The sequence below is a fragment of the Centropristis striata genome, chromosome 14, assembly GCF_030273125.1.
Source record: "Centropristis striata isolate RG_2023a ecotype Rhode Island chromosome 14, C.striata_1.0, whole genome shotgun sequence".
Classification (NCBI taxonomy): Eukaryota; Metazoa; Chordata; class Actinopteri; order Perciformes; family Serranidae; genus Centropristis; species Centropristis striata.
This window is the reverse complement of record NC_081530.1, coordinates 736,812-755,343: the sequence shown is the minus strand read 5'-3', so window position 1 is coordinate 755,343 and position 18,532 is coordinate 736,812. Positions and strand designations below refer to the sequence as shown.

At 40.7% G+C, this 18,532-nt stretch overlaps 1 protein-coding gene across 1 annotated transcript in view; it reads right to left on the bottom strand.

The window, feature by feature from the left end:
* Positions 1–18,532, bottom strand: part of adgrb2 (adhesion G protein-coupled receptor B2) — a 290,118-nt gene that overhangs the window by 98,781 nt on the left and 172,805 nt on the right. The window contains exons 14-16 of the mRNA XM_059350350.1: positions 15,905–15,992; positions 14,845–14,947; positions 7,848–7,891 (exon numbers count right to left, since the gene is read on the bottom strand). Coding sequence (XP_059206333.1) covers positions 7,848–7,891; positions 14,845–14,947; positions 15,905–15,992 — 235 coding nt within the window. The remainder of the gene's footprint in view (positions 1–7,847; positions 7,892–14,844; positions 14,948–15,904; positions 15,993–18,532) is intronic.

The following is an 18,532-nucleotide window of genomic DNA, read 5'->3' as shown; positions in this document are numbered from 1 at the left end:
CTCGCTGTTTGACACAGTCTTGATCCCTTCTGCTCTGTCAGATGGAAAAGTGGAGCAAGCCCTATCAGCCCTCCACCTCCTCCTGCCCCCTCCCCCTCCCTCTCCTGCTGGTGGCTACGCTGTTAAGTGTATTAGTGTGTGTGTGGCTTCCTGCGTAAGTGTTTGTTTGTGGCGACGGGGAGGGATGAGGAACATATACATGCAGAATACTGGTAAAATAAGGCAATTGCACTTTATAATGACTCCCCTTTTAGTAAGGACAGAAGAATATTTTTTTAATATTTATTTAATTTTAGCTTAGCTGCTTATGCTGTATTTACCAAACTGTATTTTTGCACATGTTTTTTACACATGTATATTTGCACACCTGTTTATGTATTTACACACCTGTATATTTGCACACCTGCTGTAACTGTTATCTATGAGTAACAGCTACTAATGAACCTGGACCATCCATTCACCTTCCTCTATACTAGGCTATGTATTGTGGGCTCATGTTCTGTTTAGGTGGAATATGTATGTATACATGTGATGTGTTGGCTGCTGGAACACCTAAATTTCCCTGCTGGGATGAATAAAGTATTTCTTATCTTATCTTATCTTATTTCATCAATCTTAAATGGGGTGAAAATGCAACATTTTTTCACAATTTTACAACAGAGGTGACAAAATTCATGTTTTTTCCCATCTGTTGGTATTATACATTGTAATATCTAGTGCAGGCTGTAACATCTTCAGCTATCGCCTTGTACAGACAGAAACATATGGAGGGCTATCTTTAGACTAAAGTGTATGCTGTCTCCTCAGGGATGACATCGTCTCTACACCATACATCCATTTTCCATTCCCATTTAACCTGTGAAGGGTCGATGTGAAGTACATAGCAGAATGCACTGGGTCAGTGAGATGGGATAAACCAAGAACAGGTCTATTACAGGGCTAATGCTGTATTCACATGGATTAAGACGGACAGCAGACGGGCAAAACCTTTCAGATGGCACAGGAAAAACACACACACTGTCCAACAGAATGGCAGTAACACACATGATGACACGTTGCTTTGTGTCTCTTTTCTCATGTAATTACTCTGGTAATAAAGCAGCTTCTTGCAATGAGGATTTTAAGCTCTGATCATATAATTCCAGGTGTTGTTGCAACAGAATCACTAGTGTCTTGTTGTCCAGGTGGCCTGTGTTTCCTCCCTGTGTGTGGGAGTGATGTAATAGCTCGTTTGATTTTGTTGCAAAGGACAACACAAATTTTAATATTTTAACTCAGCAATGACCACTCTATGCAGACCTCTCCTAATTATAGCATCATGTCCGTGTTGTGATCTACTGTCTGCAGAACCCACATGAATGTAGACAAACTAGTCTGTAGCCTGCTCTTTATCTCTGCAGGAGGCTTCAACCACCATAACATGTCTAAATCTGGTTGCATTGAAAGTGCCAGGGTTGTGACAAGGGAGAAGAATGTGCCAAATAAGAAAGCAATATCACTGGTTCATTGATTTTAATTCATTTTTAAAAACTGTCCATCGTGACTTGGTGACAGTAATGTTAAACTGATGCAGTACTCGAGACAAGGAGAAGACTTTCAAAGTGAAGTGTTAAAGGGTCAGTTCACCTAAAATACATATTTTCCTCCAACAAGATCTCCAACCTAAATGACAGAAGAGACCGTTTGTCAATACCAGCCATAACACCACATAGGAGTGTTTTGCAGCTCACAGGACCGATTATACAAACACGAACGGTTTGCGGTTGTAAAAAAGGCTGCCGTTTCTGTTCATTTATGTGACAAAACCAATGACTAGGTTTAGGGCAAAAAACCTCCTGGTTAGCCGTTATAAAAGACAGTTTGAAAAGTAAATAAATGTACGTAAATGCTGGAAGTGAAGTAGTAACGAGGTGACATGAGCCACAGAAGTTATGTAAAAAAGATGTGATTCACAAACCGTAACCCATGGGAGTTATGTAAGTTATACAAACAACGTAAGTTATATAAACAACGTAAGTTACGCAAAAAGTTGTTTGTACAGGACAATCATTACAATCATTTCTAAAAGGTAACTATGAGTTGTATTTTGCTGCATGTACAAAAGCCCTATGTTAATGTTTTTGTTCAGTCTGTTTCCTTTTGCCTGTAGTGCTATTTGCCAATCTACATTTTTTTGTGAGTGTTGGCTATACCAGCCGTAAAGATGTCTGGTTATTAGAGATTGTGCCAAAATACACATTTAGAAAACTCAACGGCATTTCTTTTTTCTTACCCGTTTACTCAAAAATTATTATAAATATTCCACAATTAAGTTTCACAGAGGAACTATTTTCTTTCTACTGAACTACACTCACCAGCCACATCATTGTGCCTCTCTGCTAAGCTGTAACATCAGCTAGCTATGGTGTATTCCTTCTTCATGGTAACGTGTAGTTCGTTAGAAAGAAAAACCAAGATCTGTGTTACTTTTAGTAACCGGGTCATGATTTATAGAAAGAGATACTACTGTCGAGTTCAACAACTCACACCAGAACAATCTAGATTCATAAATAGAACAATAGGTAGGAGGAAATATATGTATTTTGGATTTTGGGTTGAGCTGTCCCTTTAAACGGGCCACACAAACTGTATTATGCATTACACTCTCTTTATTAATTCTCTGGCTTGTTTGTTCCTCAGGAGGTTTAATCAACGGCATATAAATGGCAGTAACAGTGCAGCGAGAATGAAAAAGTGTCATACACTTGGCTGAGGTCAGAACTTGCTGCTGTGCCTTTTTGTAAAATAAATGTGATTACATTTTGTCCAGATCTGTGTCCAGCTCGTTTTTGGCAGTGTGCAGAATATGACTTTTTACTTCATTTAAGGTTGGGACCTGCCTGTGCCAAAGCTGATAGCGGAGCCAGATCAGTGCGAGCCCAAAGCGAGCCTCCATCTAGCGTGTCAGATTGAGGATGTTAGAGCTACTTGCGCTGCACACCAGGCCATTATTACTGCGTGGCAGTGATGGGTGGCGGGGGTGCTGGCTCTTTAACCACTGATCCCCGATCAAGCTGAAGACCACTGGGGATTAGAAATGGGATTAAGTGACCCTCAACCCTTCACCAGCTTACTGTCATCCATCCATTTAAAGAGTATATTGCAGTCATCTCTAACTACTGGGTCATATTTTTTAATCACGCTTTAAAATGCGGTTGCTCAGTTCGCAGTCGATAATGCGTTTGTCATTTGTGTGAAAGTATGTTGCTTAGTAGAAATAAAACATGAAATATATGATGCATGAATAAATATGTGAGTGCTGTGATGTATATTTTATAAATGGCAGCAGAAAGGAAGTTTATTCTAATTAAAAAAGCAGCAGCTATAGAGTCAGTATAGCTGGTATAGTATCAAACGGAGCCAATCTGTAATGCAGCAGATATAAGATAAGTGCTGCACTATGCTGTGAGTGTGTATGTTAGCCAGATATCCCATATGGAGGCAGAGAGAGGGTCAAAGCATGGAGACGCCAGAGGCAAGGTCAGCTAGCACAGCAGAGAGAAGCAGAACATCAGGAGTTGGAAGCAAAGAAATGAAAGAAAGTTAGGAGAAATAACCCAGCGATGATTTAAAGACAGAAAAAATGGCTTCATGTCCTTCTCTACTCTTAATCGCCTCCTTTGCCTCCACATCTCCCCAGTTTGGAACCTTGTAAAACTTTTATTAGAGCTAAACATAACAGTATCTGTTTGAGCCGGCGAGGCGAGTGAATGAGAGTAGGAGACATGGGGGAGACAGGGAGGGATGGCGAGCGCAACGATTTGGGTGGGCAGATGGTGCCGACATATGGGCCTGTTAGGGGCAAAATAAATAAATAAACACTCACACATAAATACTGAGATGAACTGTGAGTGCCACAAACTGTTGGCCAACTTAGCCAGCTGAGAGAGAGCGCAAATGGGAAAGAGCTACCACTGAAATTGCTTGCAGATTTCTAAATAGACCACCAGTGCTGAAAGACACAGACACAGAAAACTGTGTGGGATGACAGTGAGCTTTAGAGATCTGAGCTTCTGATCTCCAAGTGAGTATACATTACCCATGTGTGCACGGCAACAATTAAGGGAGATGGCTATGCACGCGGCTGATCTGAATGTGGGTGCATCTGTTTGCTGAACCAAATATAGTCTCCATATACAGGTCATTGATTAAAAGTTACTTCCCCGTCTCCGAGCTGAACTTCTCCTCACCTGCCGTCTGGCTCGGCTGCTGCCGTGTTTGCCCTTCCTCCGCATCGCTATCTATACATTCTCCACCCCTCGTCTGCCTCGCGCTCAACCTCAAAGCCTGTGGCTGCGTTAGAGAGACAGCCAGGTTGAGAGAGGTGATATCCTCCAGCAAACAAACGGCTGCTTTGTACAACATGTTCTCTGCAGCGTATCGGCTGCACGCCCTGCCCAGCTCCAGCCCAGATCTGCTGCCAGGCCCAGCAAACAGACCAGGATTGAAATACCGACGCTAGCTCGGTGTCCTGTTATGTCCTCGTACGCGCATATGTACCCTTGATGCACATACTCCCATGTATCAATGTTAAATCCCATATGCGGCCATCAGATTTTAATTGAATCGCACCAGTTGGCTTCGCTTCACAGCTTCGCACCCTCTCCGACAGCATCTGTGCACCAAACAGCATGTTGTGATGACCTCAGGCTGTTTACACTGAGGCGGTCAAGTCTGTGCATTAGCTCAGAATGTAAACAACCCATGGTTATCATGAATATCCAGTCAGTTTAAGGAGAGTGGCGATAGCTGACATGAGTGATAAAAATAGACAGATCCGTCGCTCAGTGATGCTCCTGGCTGCTTTAGACGGAATCCGTAATGAGAATATTCTAGTTTTGTTTCTTGGTTTGGGTGTGTGTCTCTTTAACTGGGTCTTGGTCAGCTTGAGAGCTTCTAAGCATCTGTGTGTGCTCCCTACTGCCTGTTCTCTGTCTGCAAACATATTACCTAATCCCTGGCAAACACATTTGGATGTTTTCCACATTCCTTCCCAGTTTGAGTACGTTTGGTTGATAGACATCGCCGCCACCTCGCCACTTTATATTCTGTTTGGCTCTCTGCCCTCGTAACGTCTGCAAATTTAATTTGATTGCAGCTGTAATCTGCCGGCTAGTTAATTGACTTTGCTGAGCTTTGTTCCTCTCCTACCTTGATGGAGAGGAGTAGTTTGATAAGTTACACAATGTCTTCTCCCATTGTGTGCCTCAGCCACTGGAGAGTCCCCCTCTAGGACTGGATAAACTATAATGTGATCTCCAGGGGGAAGCTGAGCTGACCGGAATTTTTCTGTCATCCATCTTGTTGTCGCAGTGGACAGGGAGGCCAACTGTGATGACAAATTCAATTCTTGTGAAAGCCATTTGCTCTGTCGAAGACTCATCCGTCAAATGCGGCTCTTAAAAATGATGTTCACAACTAAACCGTGGTAGCAAATACAATCTGGAGGAAACGTAATGCCACCAGGATGGCTTCTTTAATCAAGAAAACAATGTTAGGACTGGACAATCTCCACTCAAGGTCCACTTACTCAGTTGTTCAGTTACCCATATCACATAGCCTTCTTCAGTTGATAATGCTAGCCCAGTGTTCGTTGAGAAGTCCTCAGAATATTAATATAGACCAGGGGTCCCCAAACCACGGCCCGCAGGCCACTTCCGGCCCGCCAAAGCAATTGGAGTGGCCCACTTAACTATCCCAAACAATCCCTCGAAACATGGCCTGTTTTTTTTAAATTGCATTTATTATATATTAATTTATAAAATATCCACATGTAATGATTAAGGTAGGCGTTCTAAAACTGACCTTAGTTGTGAATTATTTACAGTAGAAGTATTCTGAATGCAGAATCTATTTTCACCTGTACCTGTTACAAAATCACATCACCTCATTGTTAACTGGCATCAACTTGTGTTTTTATTTCCTACAAAATAAAAGGAATATCTGTGGTACTTCAAATAAACATGTGAAGACTTTTTATTACTTTTTGCAAACCAACAGGTGGCGCCAAGGCCAACAAATGATCGTTATATTTACACAATAACACTGGTGGTCACTTTGGCCCGTATCATTTCCTGTTATAGACCCCGGCCCCCCATCACAGGAAGAAAAGCTGATGTGGCCCCCACTGAAAAAAGTTTGGGGACCCCTGAAATATACAATGCTGAGCAAACTTGATGAACTTGCCATGTGAGGCGCTCAAAAGCTCGAGAACAAGCGAGTTAGTAGATTTTGAGTGGGGATCAAGAAAAAACTGTCAAGCTCACAATGACCAGCTAGCTTTTATTAGATGTGACGATAAAATGTCCACGGCCTGCACAACCTGTTTACACTCCAGGTACACATTAGTCAAAGACGATATTTTAATTACAGCATTCCACGGTCTGTGGTGTTTCTGAAGATCATTGCTGTGGATGCAGGCAACAGGCAATTTTTTTTGAGCGAGAGCAAGATAAAATAAATCACTTTTAAATCAATAAAATGATGTCTAAAGATATAATTAGCGTACAGCAGGTGGGTCATTCAAGACACCAGGATTTATTTTAATAACAAGTTTGCTGCACATTATCTTTTACTTAAAAGTGCTAAAAATATGCTTTCCAGGAAACATTTTTATGTTACTATTTAATCACTGAAACACTGAAAAGTCAGTGATGGCCAAATGAAGCTTCATTAAGCTTCACAATGAAGCTCTCTGTTCAACAAAGCATTGAAAGCACACTGAATTGCCATTATTTGATCCCTTTTCTAATAAAAGCTAGCTTGTCATTGTGAGCTTGACAGTTTTTTCTTGATCCCCACTCAAAATCGCCTCTGCCACCAGTATGAATGTGTGGGTGAATGGGTGAATGAGTCAGTCTGTAGTATAAAGAGCTTTGAGTGGTCGTAAAGCGACTAGAAAAGTGAAATACAAGTGCAGATCCATTTACCATTTAAAAGAGAGCCCTCAACAAACACACCTTATGAAGCTTCATTTGGACTGCACAATGAAAATGTCAATGCTGACTGAAGATGTTTCAAGTTTTGTCATATCACAACCATGATTATTCATACCCATAATAGTCTGAATGTGGTGCTTCAGATGCCCTTCCTCTAATACAGACCTTAGCCAACTTAAATTCCTTTAAAAAATAACTTTACATCTAACTTTGTGGTGAATGGGGAGAAGATATGGGCCATTCAAACATGGTGACCTCATAATGAAAATGTGATGAGACCATGACCTGGAACCGAACGCCGGTTTAATGGTCCTGAACAAGTTTGACTTTGTTATTGACAAAAAAGAGTAATTACTATGTGGGTTAATGCTTAAAACAGCGTGATCAATTGTGCTGTTTTACATTATGTAGTTCACCAGATAATCCACATACATCAATGTCAAAGAGTCAGTGGCCTACATAGACAACGGAGTGAAAAAACCACCCTGGCTTAACGTCGCTGGTGGCAGAAATGGATGGTTTGAGTTCAGCTACGCTGCATATTAGGGATTAAACTTCTAACATGGTGTGAATAAAGGTAAACATTGCAAAAGGCGACTGCAACAAAGAGAAAAGCTGCTCCAATGAGGCGTTGTGAGTGATGTTATTTGTGAACTCTTAGCAACACAGAGAGAATGGTGTTTGTTCTCATTGACTAATTTAATTAACACTAACACAGGGAACTTCATTAGACTGTTTTCAGTTCATTAATGAAATTAATCTGACTGGGCATGAAGACACACGAGATAAACATCAACACACTCGCTGACAGACACATGCTGCACTGTACACTCACGCCACCACACATCAGAGTCATTTAGAGGAACTTACGGGTTGCCATAGTCCCAGACGACGCACTGAGGATCTGATGTTCCCTGCAAGATACAGAAGGGGGGAGAAGGAAGGGGGGAGGAGAGAAGATAAGCTGTTATTGCCGAGTCGAGAGGATGAGTGAGAGAGGGAGGCAGAGCGAAGACGGAGGAGAAAGAGTGATGCTGCATGGGCGATGGAGAGAAGTAAACAGACAATGAAAGAGAAGGATGGAGACAGACGACGGGAGGGAAAGATGGAGAAAGAGTCATTGTCGGAGGGGGACGGAGCAGCAAATAGACGCTGCTGCAGGAAGAGAAAAAGGTGTCCGAGCAATGAATTGAGATGTTAAGACACAAAGAAACAATAATACACAGCAAGTTGGGGTCATAAACATCCACGAGTGGAAAAGCATTCAAATGATTAACTTTAGTACAACCACAGTTGGAAGTATCAAAGTAAAAGTAAATATGAAGCAGTAAATGTAACGAAGTACTTATTGTGAAGAAGTAGCACACATAGCTCAGTGTGCAAGTTCTTAAAGGGACAGTTCACCCCAAAATGAAAAATAAAAAACATATTTCCTCTTCCCTGTAGTGCTTTTTATTAATCGAGATTGTTTCGACAAGAGCTGGAGTGTTAGAAATATTGATTGCAGAGATGTCTGTCTTCTCTAGAATATAATGGAACTAGATGATACTTCACTTGTGGGGCTCAAAGTAGTTCAAAAATTCATTTGAAAAACTCACCAGCAATGCCTCTTTTCAGAATTCATGACCTGGTTACCCAAGATAAACCACAGATGATATTGTGAGCAGTTTCACGCTGGATCTATTTTCTTTCCGGTATCTAACACTCTGACAACTCACACAAAAACAATATTTTGGATTTGGGGGTGAACGGTCCCTTTAATACAGTCTGAATATCTAACCATGCTCATGTGTATTCCTTGAGCTGGTTAAAAACACTTAAAAACGACATAAAAATAAAGTTACACAACCCTTCAAAGCGGTCTAAACTCTGGTGATTTACTCCTAATCCAATGACTCGCTGGAGCCAAAAGCCAATCGTTGGGGTCAAAAGGCAGGTGCATCATGTGGTAATCACAGCTCAGTGGTGCGTGGTGAAGGAGGAAGACTCCCTATGACTCAATCAGTGAATCAATCACAGGATCAATAGCTTTAACTGACTCATCACAACTTGTTTCACCAGTGATCCTCAGCCATCTGCCCATTGATTGCTATTAAAGAATTGTCTGTGCCCTTTCAACCTGCGCGCCTAATGTGTTAAGGATCGGATTGGTTCAAGGTGAACTTTGTGGGCGTCTGCTGTGGATTCAGGATTCCTTTTTGTACATTCATTTCTGAATCAGGAGTATTAAACAGTGTGAGGGAAACCAATGGCCTGTACACTCTCTGGGTCCTGTAGAGTAAGACTGATCAGGCCTCTTGGGTAATTACAAGTGATACCACAACTGAGACGCAGTTCTTCCCCTGATGCAGAGGAAAATGAGGAAAACTCTCTCTGTACTCGTCTGTTGGTCCTTCCTGCATTAAGCCCTTTGCCTTTGAGCTCCCCCTTATGGAGAAGGGGATTATAGCAGCCACTGTGCTGTCCAGTATTTAAAGGATGATCTCTAATGTAAGCAGACTCATGCCAGCCTGAGAAAACTTTGAAGAAAATACCTCTTGTTGAGTGAAGAGCAAACTGAAGGTTTTCTGAATATCAAGTGTTTTAAATGAGCATAAAGGGGAAAGAAGGTGATGCACGTTCAAGTCTGCACTGCGAGGATTTATTCCTCTAAAGGCAAGGTCACCCCTCCTTCACTGAGCAGTGTAGAAATGATCGCCCATGAATCAGTGGATCCTGGGGACTCTGCATGGCTGGACTTGAGAGGACGGGATGATGCAAGGTTTATATACCCAGGATCAGAGGCCAGGTGGCACAGATTGATGGATGACAGAGCTTTGTTCTGCCTCACACACAGACCGTCGCCGTCACTGGCGTTAGATGTCCCTGGGCGTGCATTAGCGTGGCGGGGCGCTGGTAACGTTCAACTATCAATCAGCGTGCATCATGGCCGACTGTACGCTGCAGAGGGAGTGACATGGTTACTCCCACCATGTCTGCCTCCTCGTTAGCTCTGATACGTTGCATAACGCCAGCGTCGGCTCCACTGATGCCTCTCCAGTGTCTGACTCAAACAGCTGTATTTGTGGATGCTAATAATGGCATCTACCTTAACAGCTCTGTCCTTTTCTCTCTAAAGGAACAGCCATTTTCTTCAAGTATTCACAACCACATGTGGCAGCCATTTGGCGGTAATGCCTATCGGCTGTGAACAGGCCATCGTGGTGCAGGGTAGACCTAAAAGCTTTCCACTTCATATCACAGTTTATAGATCTGGAAAATGAAATGGAGCAACATGGATGATGCTTTTTGACTGATGGAAGTTAACTAGATTACAGTGAATTTACCAGAAAGGCTTGTGAAAGGCCAAATGTCGGTAAAGCTAACCAGAGCTGCCTTTATAATGGAGGATAGCTGTAGGAGGAGGTGGAGCTCCACCAGGAGACAGGAGCATTCTGGCCTCCTGCTTCTTAGCCTCCATAACAACACACTTTGACAACAGGAAATATGTGAGGAGTCTGACTGGAGCAGATGTCCTCTCAGTGAAGATATGCCCGTTCACATAGACCCCTACGCCCCACTGAGAGAGAAGCCCGAGGCAGCTGTTGCCACGGCTTCAGAAGCTGGGTGGTTCTACCAGGTCATCATCTACTGCAGCTGAAGACCAGACAGACTGCTCTCTCTTCACTTCTAGGCCTTCTCTGGTTCCTATACAGCAGTAGCTCAGCATTTTCTGCCTAATGAAGCCAAGCTGTGCCATGATGAACACAGGTTAACACTATGTTGGAGGTAAAATAAACTTTGCACGTACTGTGTATATCGGTAAGTAATTTTACTAAATGTAATGTAACTAGATTAGCTGTGTTTTTGCCATAAAGTTTGTTTGTATCTTAGTAAATTGGTAAGTTTTTAAGTATAAAAATCTGTCCATTTAATAAGAAACTACAGCCAGAAGCCAGCTTAGCTTGGCAATAGACTGAAAACAGGGGGAACAGTGACAGTAGTTAGCTGGCTGTTAGCTAGCGATCTGCTAGCTAGCTGGCATTGTCTGAGGATAACATTTAGAGTTGCTTGTCAGCAGCCAGTTAGTTTAGCTTAGCATAAAGACTGAAAACACACGGGGAACAGTTGCAGTAGCTAGTTGGTTGTGTCTGAAGAAAACCTTTAGCTCTTTAGCTCGCAACCAGTTAGTTTAGCTTAGCATAAAGACTGAAAGCAGGTTGCAAAAACACAGTTTTTTCCCTGCTGGTGCAAAAAAACAATACTTGTAGTAGGTAGCTTGCAGGTTCAGGTTCTGCGGGAGTAAAAGACACACTAGCTGTTTATTTTGAGTAACAATTGTCCATTACAAAGCTCAAAGAAGCAGTGTGTTCTATTTAGTGACATCTGGCAGTGTGGTTGCAGGTTGCAACCAACTGAATACACCCCCCCCCCCCGGCCCCTCACCTTCCAAGCATGTGGGAGAACTACAGTGGGCTTCAAGTAACATAAAAAAAAAGAAAATGAGAATCTCTCTCAAGAGCCAGGGTTTGGTTTGTGTGTTCTGGGCTATGGTCGGTTCATGGGGGTGCGACTTGGAAGACTCTATGGTTGAGGACCTGTTCCCTATGCAGATTAAAGGGCTCATACTAAACAATGAAATCACACCGGTTCTTAGTTTCCTGTGATCATACACTAATGAAAGCATAATTATGAATATTATATCCCATTTCTGCAAACAGATCCCCCTAAATCCTACTCACTGATACTTTAACTCCCTGCAAAAAAAGCTAATAAGTGTATTTGCCAAAATGAAAAATAGCTTTAATCATTCTAGTCGTTCAGTGCAATACTACAGATATGTATATATATATATATATATATATACAAACGCATTGTTTCTTGCCTTTTATTTTGCTTTAAGAAGTTGCTAAAACCCTAATTATTTTCAAGTAGCAATTATGGATATGAGCAATGGTTGAATTTCAAATGAAACCAAATGAATATTATGCTAATCACTTGTATCCTCTGCAATGCCATTTCATTTCTGTTATATTGCAGAGATTTATTAATTTTTCAAATGTAGCGCTAATTAATTTTCTACCTCTCTTTAGTCAATTATTCCTCTTCAAGGGTGGAGCTGATCTTATTCCCTGGACTTGAGACGTTTTTCCCTTTTTCCTTTTCCTTTTTTTTCATACAAAGCCTATTTTATAATATTGGGACATGGACTATTAAAGATTACTTTTACCAGGGAGCTTAACTCTACACCAGTGGTTCTCAACCAGGGTTCTGGGGACCTCCAAGGGTCCTTGAGGGACTTTTGGGAGGTCCCCAGAAAAATGAGTTTATTTTCACCATTTAATTCACTATCGTAGTGAGTCTTAGGAGAAACTAATCATAGGTTTCACTCCCTCCACAGTTATCTCCTATACCATATAATTATGATCTTAATCATCATAAATACACTCATAAAGTTGGAATATTTTTTATTTTTATTTTATTTATATACATAATGAAGTTATTACACCTGGTCAGACGTGATTATTGATGTATTTAAACAGGAATAATCAGGATTGTGTCTGAAAACAAAATTATGGGCAACAGTGTAATTTCAATGAAGCGAAATCTTATAAATGGGGTTGCATGACCTAATGTATAATGTATCAATTTGGGGGTCCATCACACAAAAAATCACTTGTATCACGTGATATGTGCAATACAATTGATATGTGCAAAACACTCAATTTACCTCATGTATAAATTATAGCTTTTTAAGTAGCCATTTATTTATTTTTATACTTATTTATTACATCACATGTCCTTGTTCTTGTTTATTTTTTAAATGTTTTCTTACTCATGTTGTTTTGTGTTATGATTGTCATAACTATGCACCTTATGCAGTGGCACTTTCAATTCCGTTGTATAGTGAACTATATAATGACAATAAAGACTATTTGATTTGATTTGATTTGATTTGAAAAAGGGTTTTATCACCACTGCTGTACTCGATTGCATTATGGGAAATATATGATAGAGCATTTATGGTCTTGCCCCATGCAAAGGCACTGGAAGTCTGAATATCTCAGCCTTTTACCATGCCTTTTCTTCTCTTTTAACTCTCCAAAATGCAGAGAAGTGTAATGCTTAATAGTCAGAGTCTCCCATTAGCCAGGATAATAAACACTTGTCTCAGGTATCCAGGCCTGTTCTGCACCGTGTGTCTGTTCTCAGCGGGAGCCTCCGGTTAGCCGTCCAGAGCAGCATGCTTGGATCAGCATTAAGACATCATCCTCCACACAGAGAGTGTGCAACCTGCAGTATATCTGCTTTGCCAAAAGTGTTAAAAAGCAGAATAAAAGGAAGATAAAAGATAGAGGCATATAAAGGAATTGCCATAATTAAGTAATGAATCAGTGGTTTAAAGTAGGATAGAGATAGAGTGGCGGGGGATGGAGAATGAATACAAAGTCTTCATAATGAAACACTCTGCAATCATTTTGACCCTCAGGTCCTGGTTGACACAGCAAGAGACTGATTTCATTGGAAGAGTTTAGTTAGTGTGTGTGTGTGTGTGTGTGTGTGTGTGTGATATATATATATCTATATGTGTGTGTTTGTGTTGTCTGGAGAGAACCATTAAATATTCAACATTATTTTCAAAACCGTGCCCACCTTTGCACAGAAGAATGGCTAATGAAACCCACATCTTATTGAGGTCGTGAAGAGAGCCTCTCATTAAACTTGCACTTAGTCCTTTTCCACTGAAGACACCCCACGAGTCGTTTATAATAACACACTCCACTGTAATATAAACTGAATAGGCACCAGGAGACGCCGCGATATAAGGAAGTCAAAAAGGTCTGCATTTATTCAGGCAATTCAACGAGCTCTATGGCGCTTTATAGCATGCAGCACTTTCTCTTTCATCTGAACTCGGAAAACATGGGTCAGCAGGGAGAAAAGGAATCCTTTAAAGCCGTGAACACATTTATTTTTCTTGGCCAAAGCTCGCTCGGTATACAAGTAGATAATAAAAAATGCAAACCGTTGCATCTCAAAGTTCCTCACATGGAATCATTTACATTTAATTTCTATTTTTGTTGCATGTAACATGTTGATTAGTAGTTTTCTGGTATGTAGAAGTTACACACACATGTACCGTATTTTCCGGACTATAAGTCGCTCCGGAGTACAAGTCGCACCAGCCATAAAATGCATAATAAAGAAGGAAAAAACATATATAAGTCGCACTGGAGTATAAGTCGCATTTTTGGGGGAAATTTATTTGATAAAATCCAACACCAAGAACAGACATGTCATCTTGAAAGCTAATTTAAAATAAAAATAGAATAGAGGCAACAACAGGCTGAATAATTGTACGGTATGCTTACGTTACATGACACAACTGAGAACGTGCCTGGTATGTTAACATAACATATTAAGAGTTATTCAGATAACTATAGCATAAATAACATGCTAAGAAGTTTACCAAACCATCCGTGTCACTCCAAATAACTCAAATCCAATGAAATCTTCATCCTCGGTGTCACTTTTAAACAACTCCGCTAACTCCGGAGGTAGAAGATGCGGCGCTTCTTCTTCTTCTACGTCGCTTACGTCAGACTCATCCTCATACTCGGCCTAGAGCGCCCTCTGGCGGTTTAGTGTGAAAATAACATGTGAAATGATATACCGGTAATAATGTGTTAATAATTTCACACATAAGTCGCTCCAGAGTATAAGTCGCACCCCCGGCAAAACTATGAAAAAAACTGCGACTTATAGTCCGGAAAATACGGTAATGTTCTCCACCCTCACAAACACTTTTCATATTTTGTACTGGATGAAAACACACAACAGTGTGGCTCACATCGCTGGGGACAATGAGAGATAAAAAAGCCCTTACATTAAGAAGCGGTGACAGCTCCACCACCACCATGGGCTTGCTGGGTTGCGGTTCCGGCCGTACTGTCACTGTCAGGATCTTTGAGTTGATCACCGCAGGGGCGCTGCAAAGACACGCACAGCCACACACAACAACACTGTTATTTCTTTAAGAACTGTACTGCAAATTCAAGCTTCAATTGTCTGATTTTGAACGACAAGAGAAAAAACATATGCTCGTGAGTTGATTTCTTATGCCGTTTGTCAAACACACAAACACATGAATGCATCCAAACACACACAGAAAACAGAAAGCCAGTACCCAGTAGGGCTTTTGATGGGGTTTTTTTGAGTGTGTTTGCAAAAATAAATACGTAAATATATCCTCTTAAAAAAGCAGATGTAAAAATCTAATGAAAAAGGAAGAGAGAGCCAGCACCAGAGTACAAAACGGACCACTGGACCTATTAGTATTCAGCAGAGCTACAGGGAGAAAAGGGTTTTAACAGATCCAGCTCATCCACAACCAAGAGCACTGACCTGGATTAAAGGGCCCAGGGCCAGCACAAACACCATGCCACACTGGCCTTCTGACAACCCCCTGATTCCCTCTAACTTCTATTTTTGCAAGTTCTGTACAAGTTTCAGGAGCCATTAGGCCCGCCCCCTTTCAAAAAAAAAAAAAAAAAGACAGTGTACACTTCCAAAAATACATTGACGATGCAAAAGAAAACATCTAGGGAAATGTACTTTTTTTTTCTGGAGATGCAAGACATTTGTCTGATAACTAGGCAGACACAACGAGAGGAGAGAAGCAACGAGAGAGAAAACAGATGTAGAAGTGGAGGTTGGAATTAGGTGGTGAGAAGAAGAGACAGAAGAAAGGACACAGAAATAGAAAGGGAGTGAGAAGGGAGACTAAGAAAAAAAAAAGGCAAATATAAAGGAGATGAAAAGTTGTCAGAGAAAGTATTGACAAAAGGAGACGCCGAAAGGTAAATAAAAGGACAAGGGAAGGAGTGGAAGGTGAGAAATGCTTTAAAAACTAAGAATAATTAGACAGATCACATGAGAATACTCACTTTGGTGCAGGTAGGATGACACCCAGCGTCCTGTACAGGATGGCTCCGATCACATAATACATCGGAGACTCTGACTCCGACTCCGTCTCTGAAACACAGCAACATTCAAATATACATCAGAGTTTGTCTAAAACTCAAAATCAAAGATAAATCCATCTATCCCTTAATATATTCAATATAGCCGTAGTTAGGTGCTTGAAGGTTTTTGCATAAGTAAAGCTGAAGATGTTTGGAAATGTATTTATATTTGCCACTATATATATATACACTGCAAAAAAGCCAACTTGTATTTTTTGCCTAAAACTGTGATTTCAGTTGGTAAAACTTGGAAATATAAATTATTGACATTTAGGGCAATAATGTAAGTTAGCACAACAAAGGAAGCCAGTTGTCTGCTCAAAAACAAGTTGGTGAGTTGTTGTTACTTATATCTTTAAGTTGGGGTTCACAACAAGGGACAATAGTTCTGATAACTCTTATTCCTTTGTTGGGAAAAGAGGTGAAATTCTGTCATTAGTGAAAGCTAGCGGCTAACTGATGCTAGCGGCTAGCGGCTAACTGATGCTAGCGGCGCTGCTTGTTACAGCTACAAGAGTAGCCATTAGCGTATCAATGCTAACTCAACATTGTGGTCGCAACATTAGCTGACATTTCATAGCGGCGTTACAATTTTGCCAATTCAGCACTTTAGTAAGTTAGTACAACTTACAGTTGAGTTGACAAAAATCTGAATTCAGAGTTGAGCAAACTCAAAAACAAAACTTAAAATATTTAGTTTAATTGTTCAACTTAAAATTTTATCGAAGTTTGTTGCCTTGAAATTTTGAGTTCACCCAACTTTTCTTTTTTTGCAGTGTACATATATGAAGACGTTCTAAACTATGGCAGCCCATGTCCACCAGTAAAAGTAAAAAACAAGATGCAAATTAAATTTAGCCTTGTGATGAAAAACGACAGATCCTGTAAGTCATAATAATCAGAAACTTTCTCTACTCTTTAATAGTAATTCAGTATTTGAAAATATATATCTGAAATAATGACAACATCTCTGAAAATAATGATATCTTGAAATAAAGACTTACTATCTGAAAGTTACTCGATAATAATGTCTTAATATCTCACAATATTGACTTAGTAGGGCAAATAATTACTGAGTATCTCAAGATAATGAAATGTTTTATCAATGATGACTTAGAATCTCAAAATAACAACTTAGTATGTCAAAAATAATGAGAAACATTTGGAATATAATGACTTAATATCTTGAAATATTGACATAGCATCTCAAAAAATAATAATAGGATGTAAAACTCATAAGAACCTATTTTGAGGTGTTAATTAATAATACTGATTCTCATGACAATGCATTACAGGATTTCTTTTCATCATATTGGCAGATAAATAGGTCTTTGAGGAAATAATATTTTTGTTTTTAAATCAACAGGAATATAACAAATCTAGCTGTATGTTGTTTGAGTGAAAAATAGAGGAAATTTAACCATAAAACCAAATGTTCAGTTTTAAACCATCTCATGGTTTAGCATGCTAATCTGATTGAATTATAGATTTGTTAACATTTGTGACTGATTCCATATAACCTGCACTGATAAGTATGTAAGTAATGTGATAGAAATAAAACACATCTGGAAGCAAACAGGCATATATTCCACCTGTCTCATCAAGCTGCAGTCTCAGCTTATTTACATCTACTCCGGAGCTGTCGCTGACAAAATGCTCTGTTGACTACATCAAAATAGAAAAAGTTAGTTAATTGCAGCGCCTGATATGACAGCTACAATTTTCACGCTCAGACTTATTACGCCTCTGACTTCCAAACAAACCACCTATTCAGGTGCACGATCCTGCTTTTACACTCTGTGTGGGTGAAGACACCATTTGCATCAATTTGTTTGGCTTTTTAGCAGCTCGTAGCTCACCTTTTACTCAGCAGAGGCCTCGTTTTTAAAACCCCGTTTATTGCTCCAACATGCAATTAGCTTGATTGGAATTATTTCAGTCACCGTGGCCACACTCTCTGCAGAAAATGACTTTCTTTCCAGTGTTCTCCTCCAGACACAGCCCTCTCATGTTTGCCATTCTCCAACCCGCTTTTCAACTTTTCCTCCCTTTTCAACAGCCCTTCTTTACAACTCCTCTCCTTCCTTCCACCACTCCCTTCAGTGTTCTTTCACCAAAAAGAAGCCGGGGCTCCCAAGGAGACGCGGCGTCCCTCTGTAAATGTCACTTTGTCTCAAGTGAGGCAGGGCGAAAGGAAGCAGAGAGGAAAAAGTAAGAGGGGAAGAGTTCATGTTGAGAGACGCCACTCCCTCCTTTGCCCTTTCAGGCTGAGAGAAGCGACGGAGGAACATCAGCACAGAGAGCAGAGAGGAAGAGACAGAGGGGGCTGATGGTATCAGACCGACTGGGTGACTCATCCAAAATCTGTCTGCCTGCTGCCTAAGAGGTAATACTCAGGAAGAGAGATAGCTATGCAAGATAGACGAGGAGCAAGAGAGGAAGAGACAAAAAGATCTCGACAGTGGAGGGGAAAAAAGCAATTGTGAGACTGTGAGGAGGCAAAAAAACAGATCAAAGTCAGCATGAGAAAGCCTGAGAGTGTGATGGATC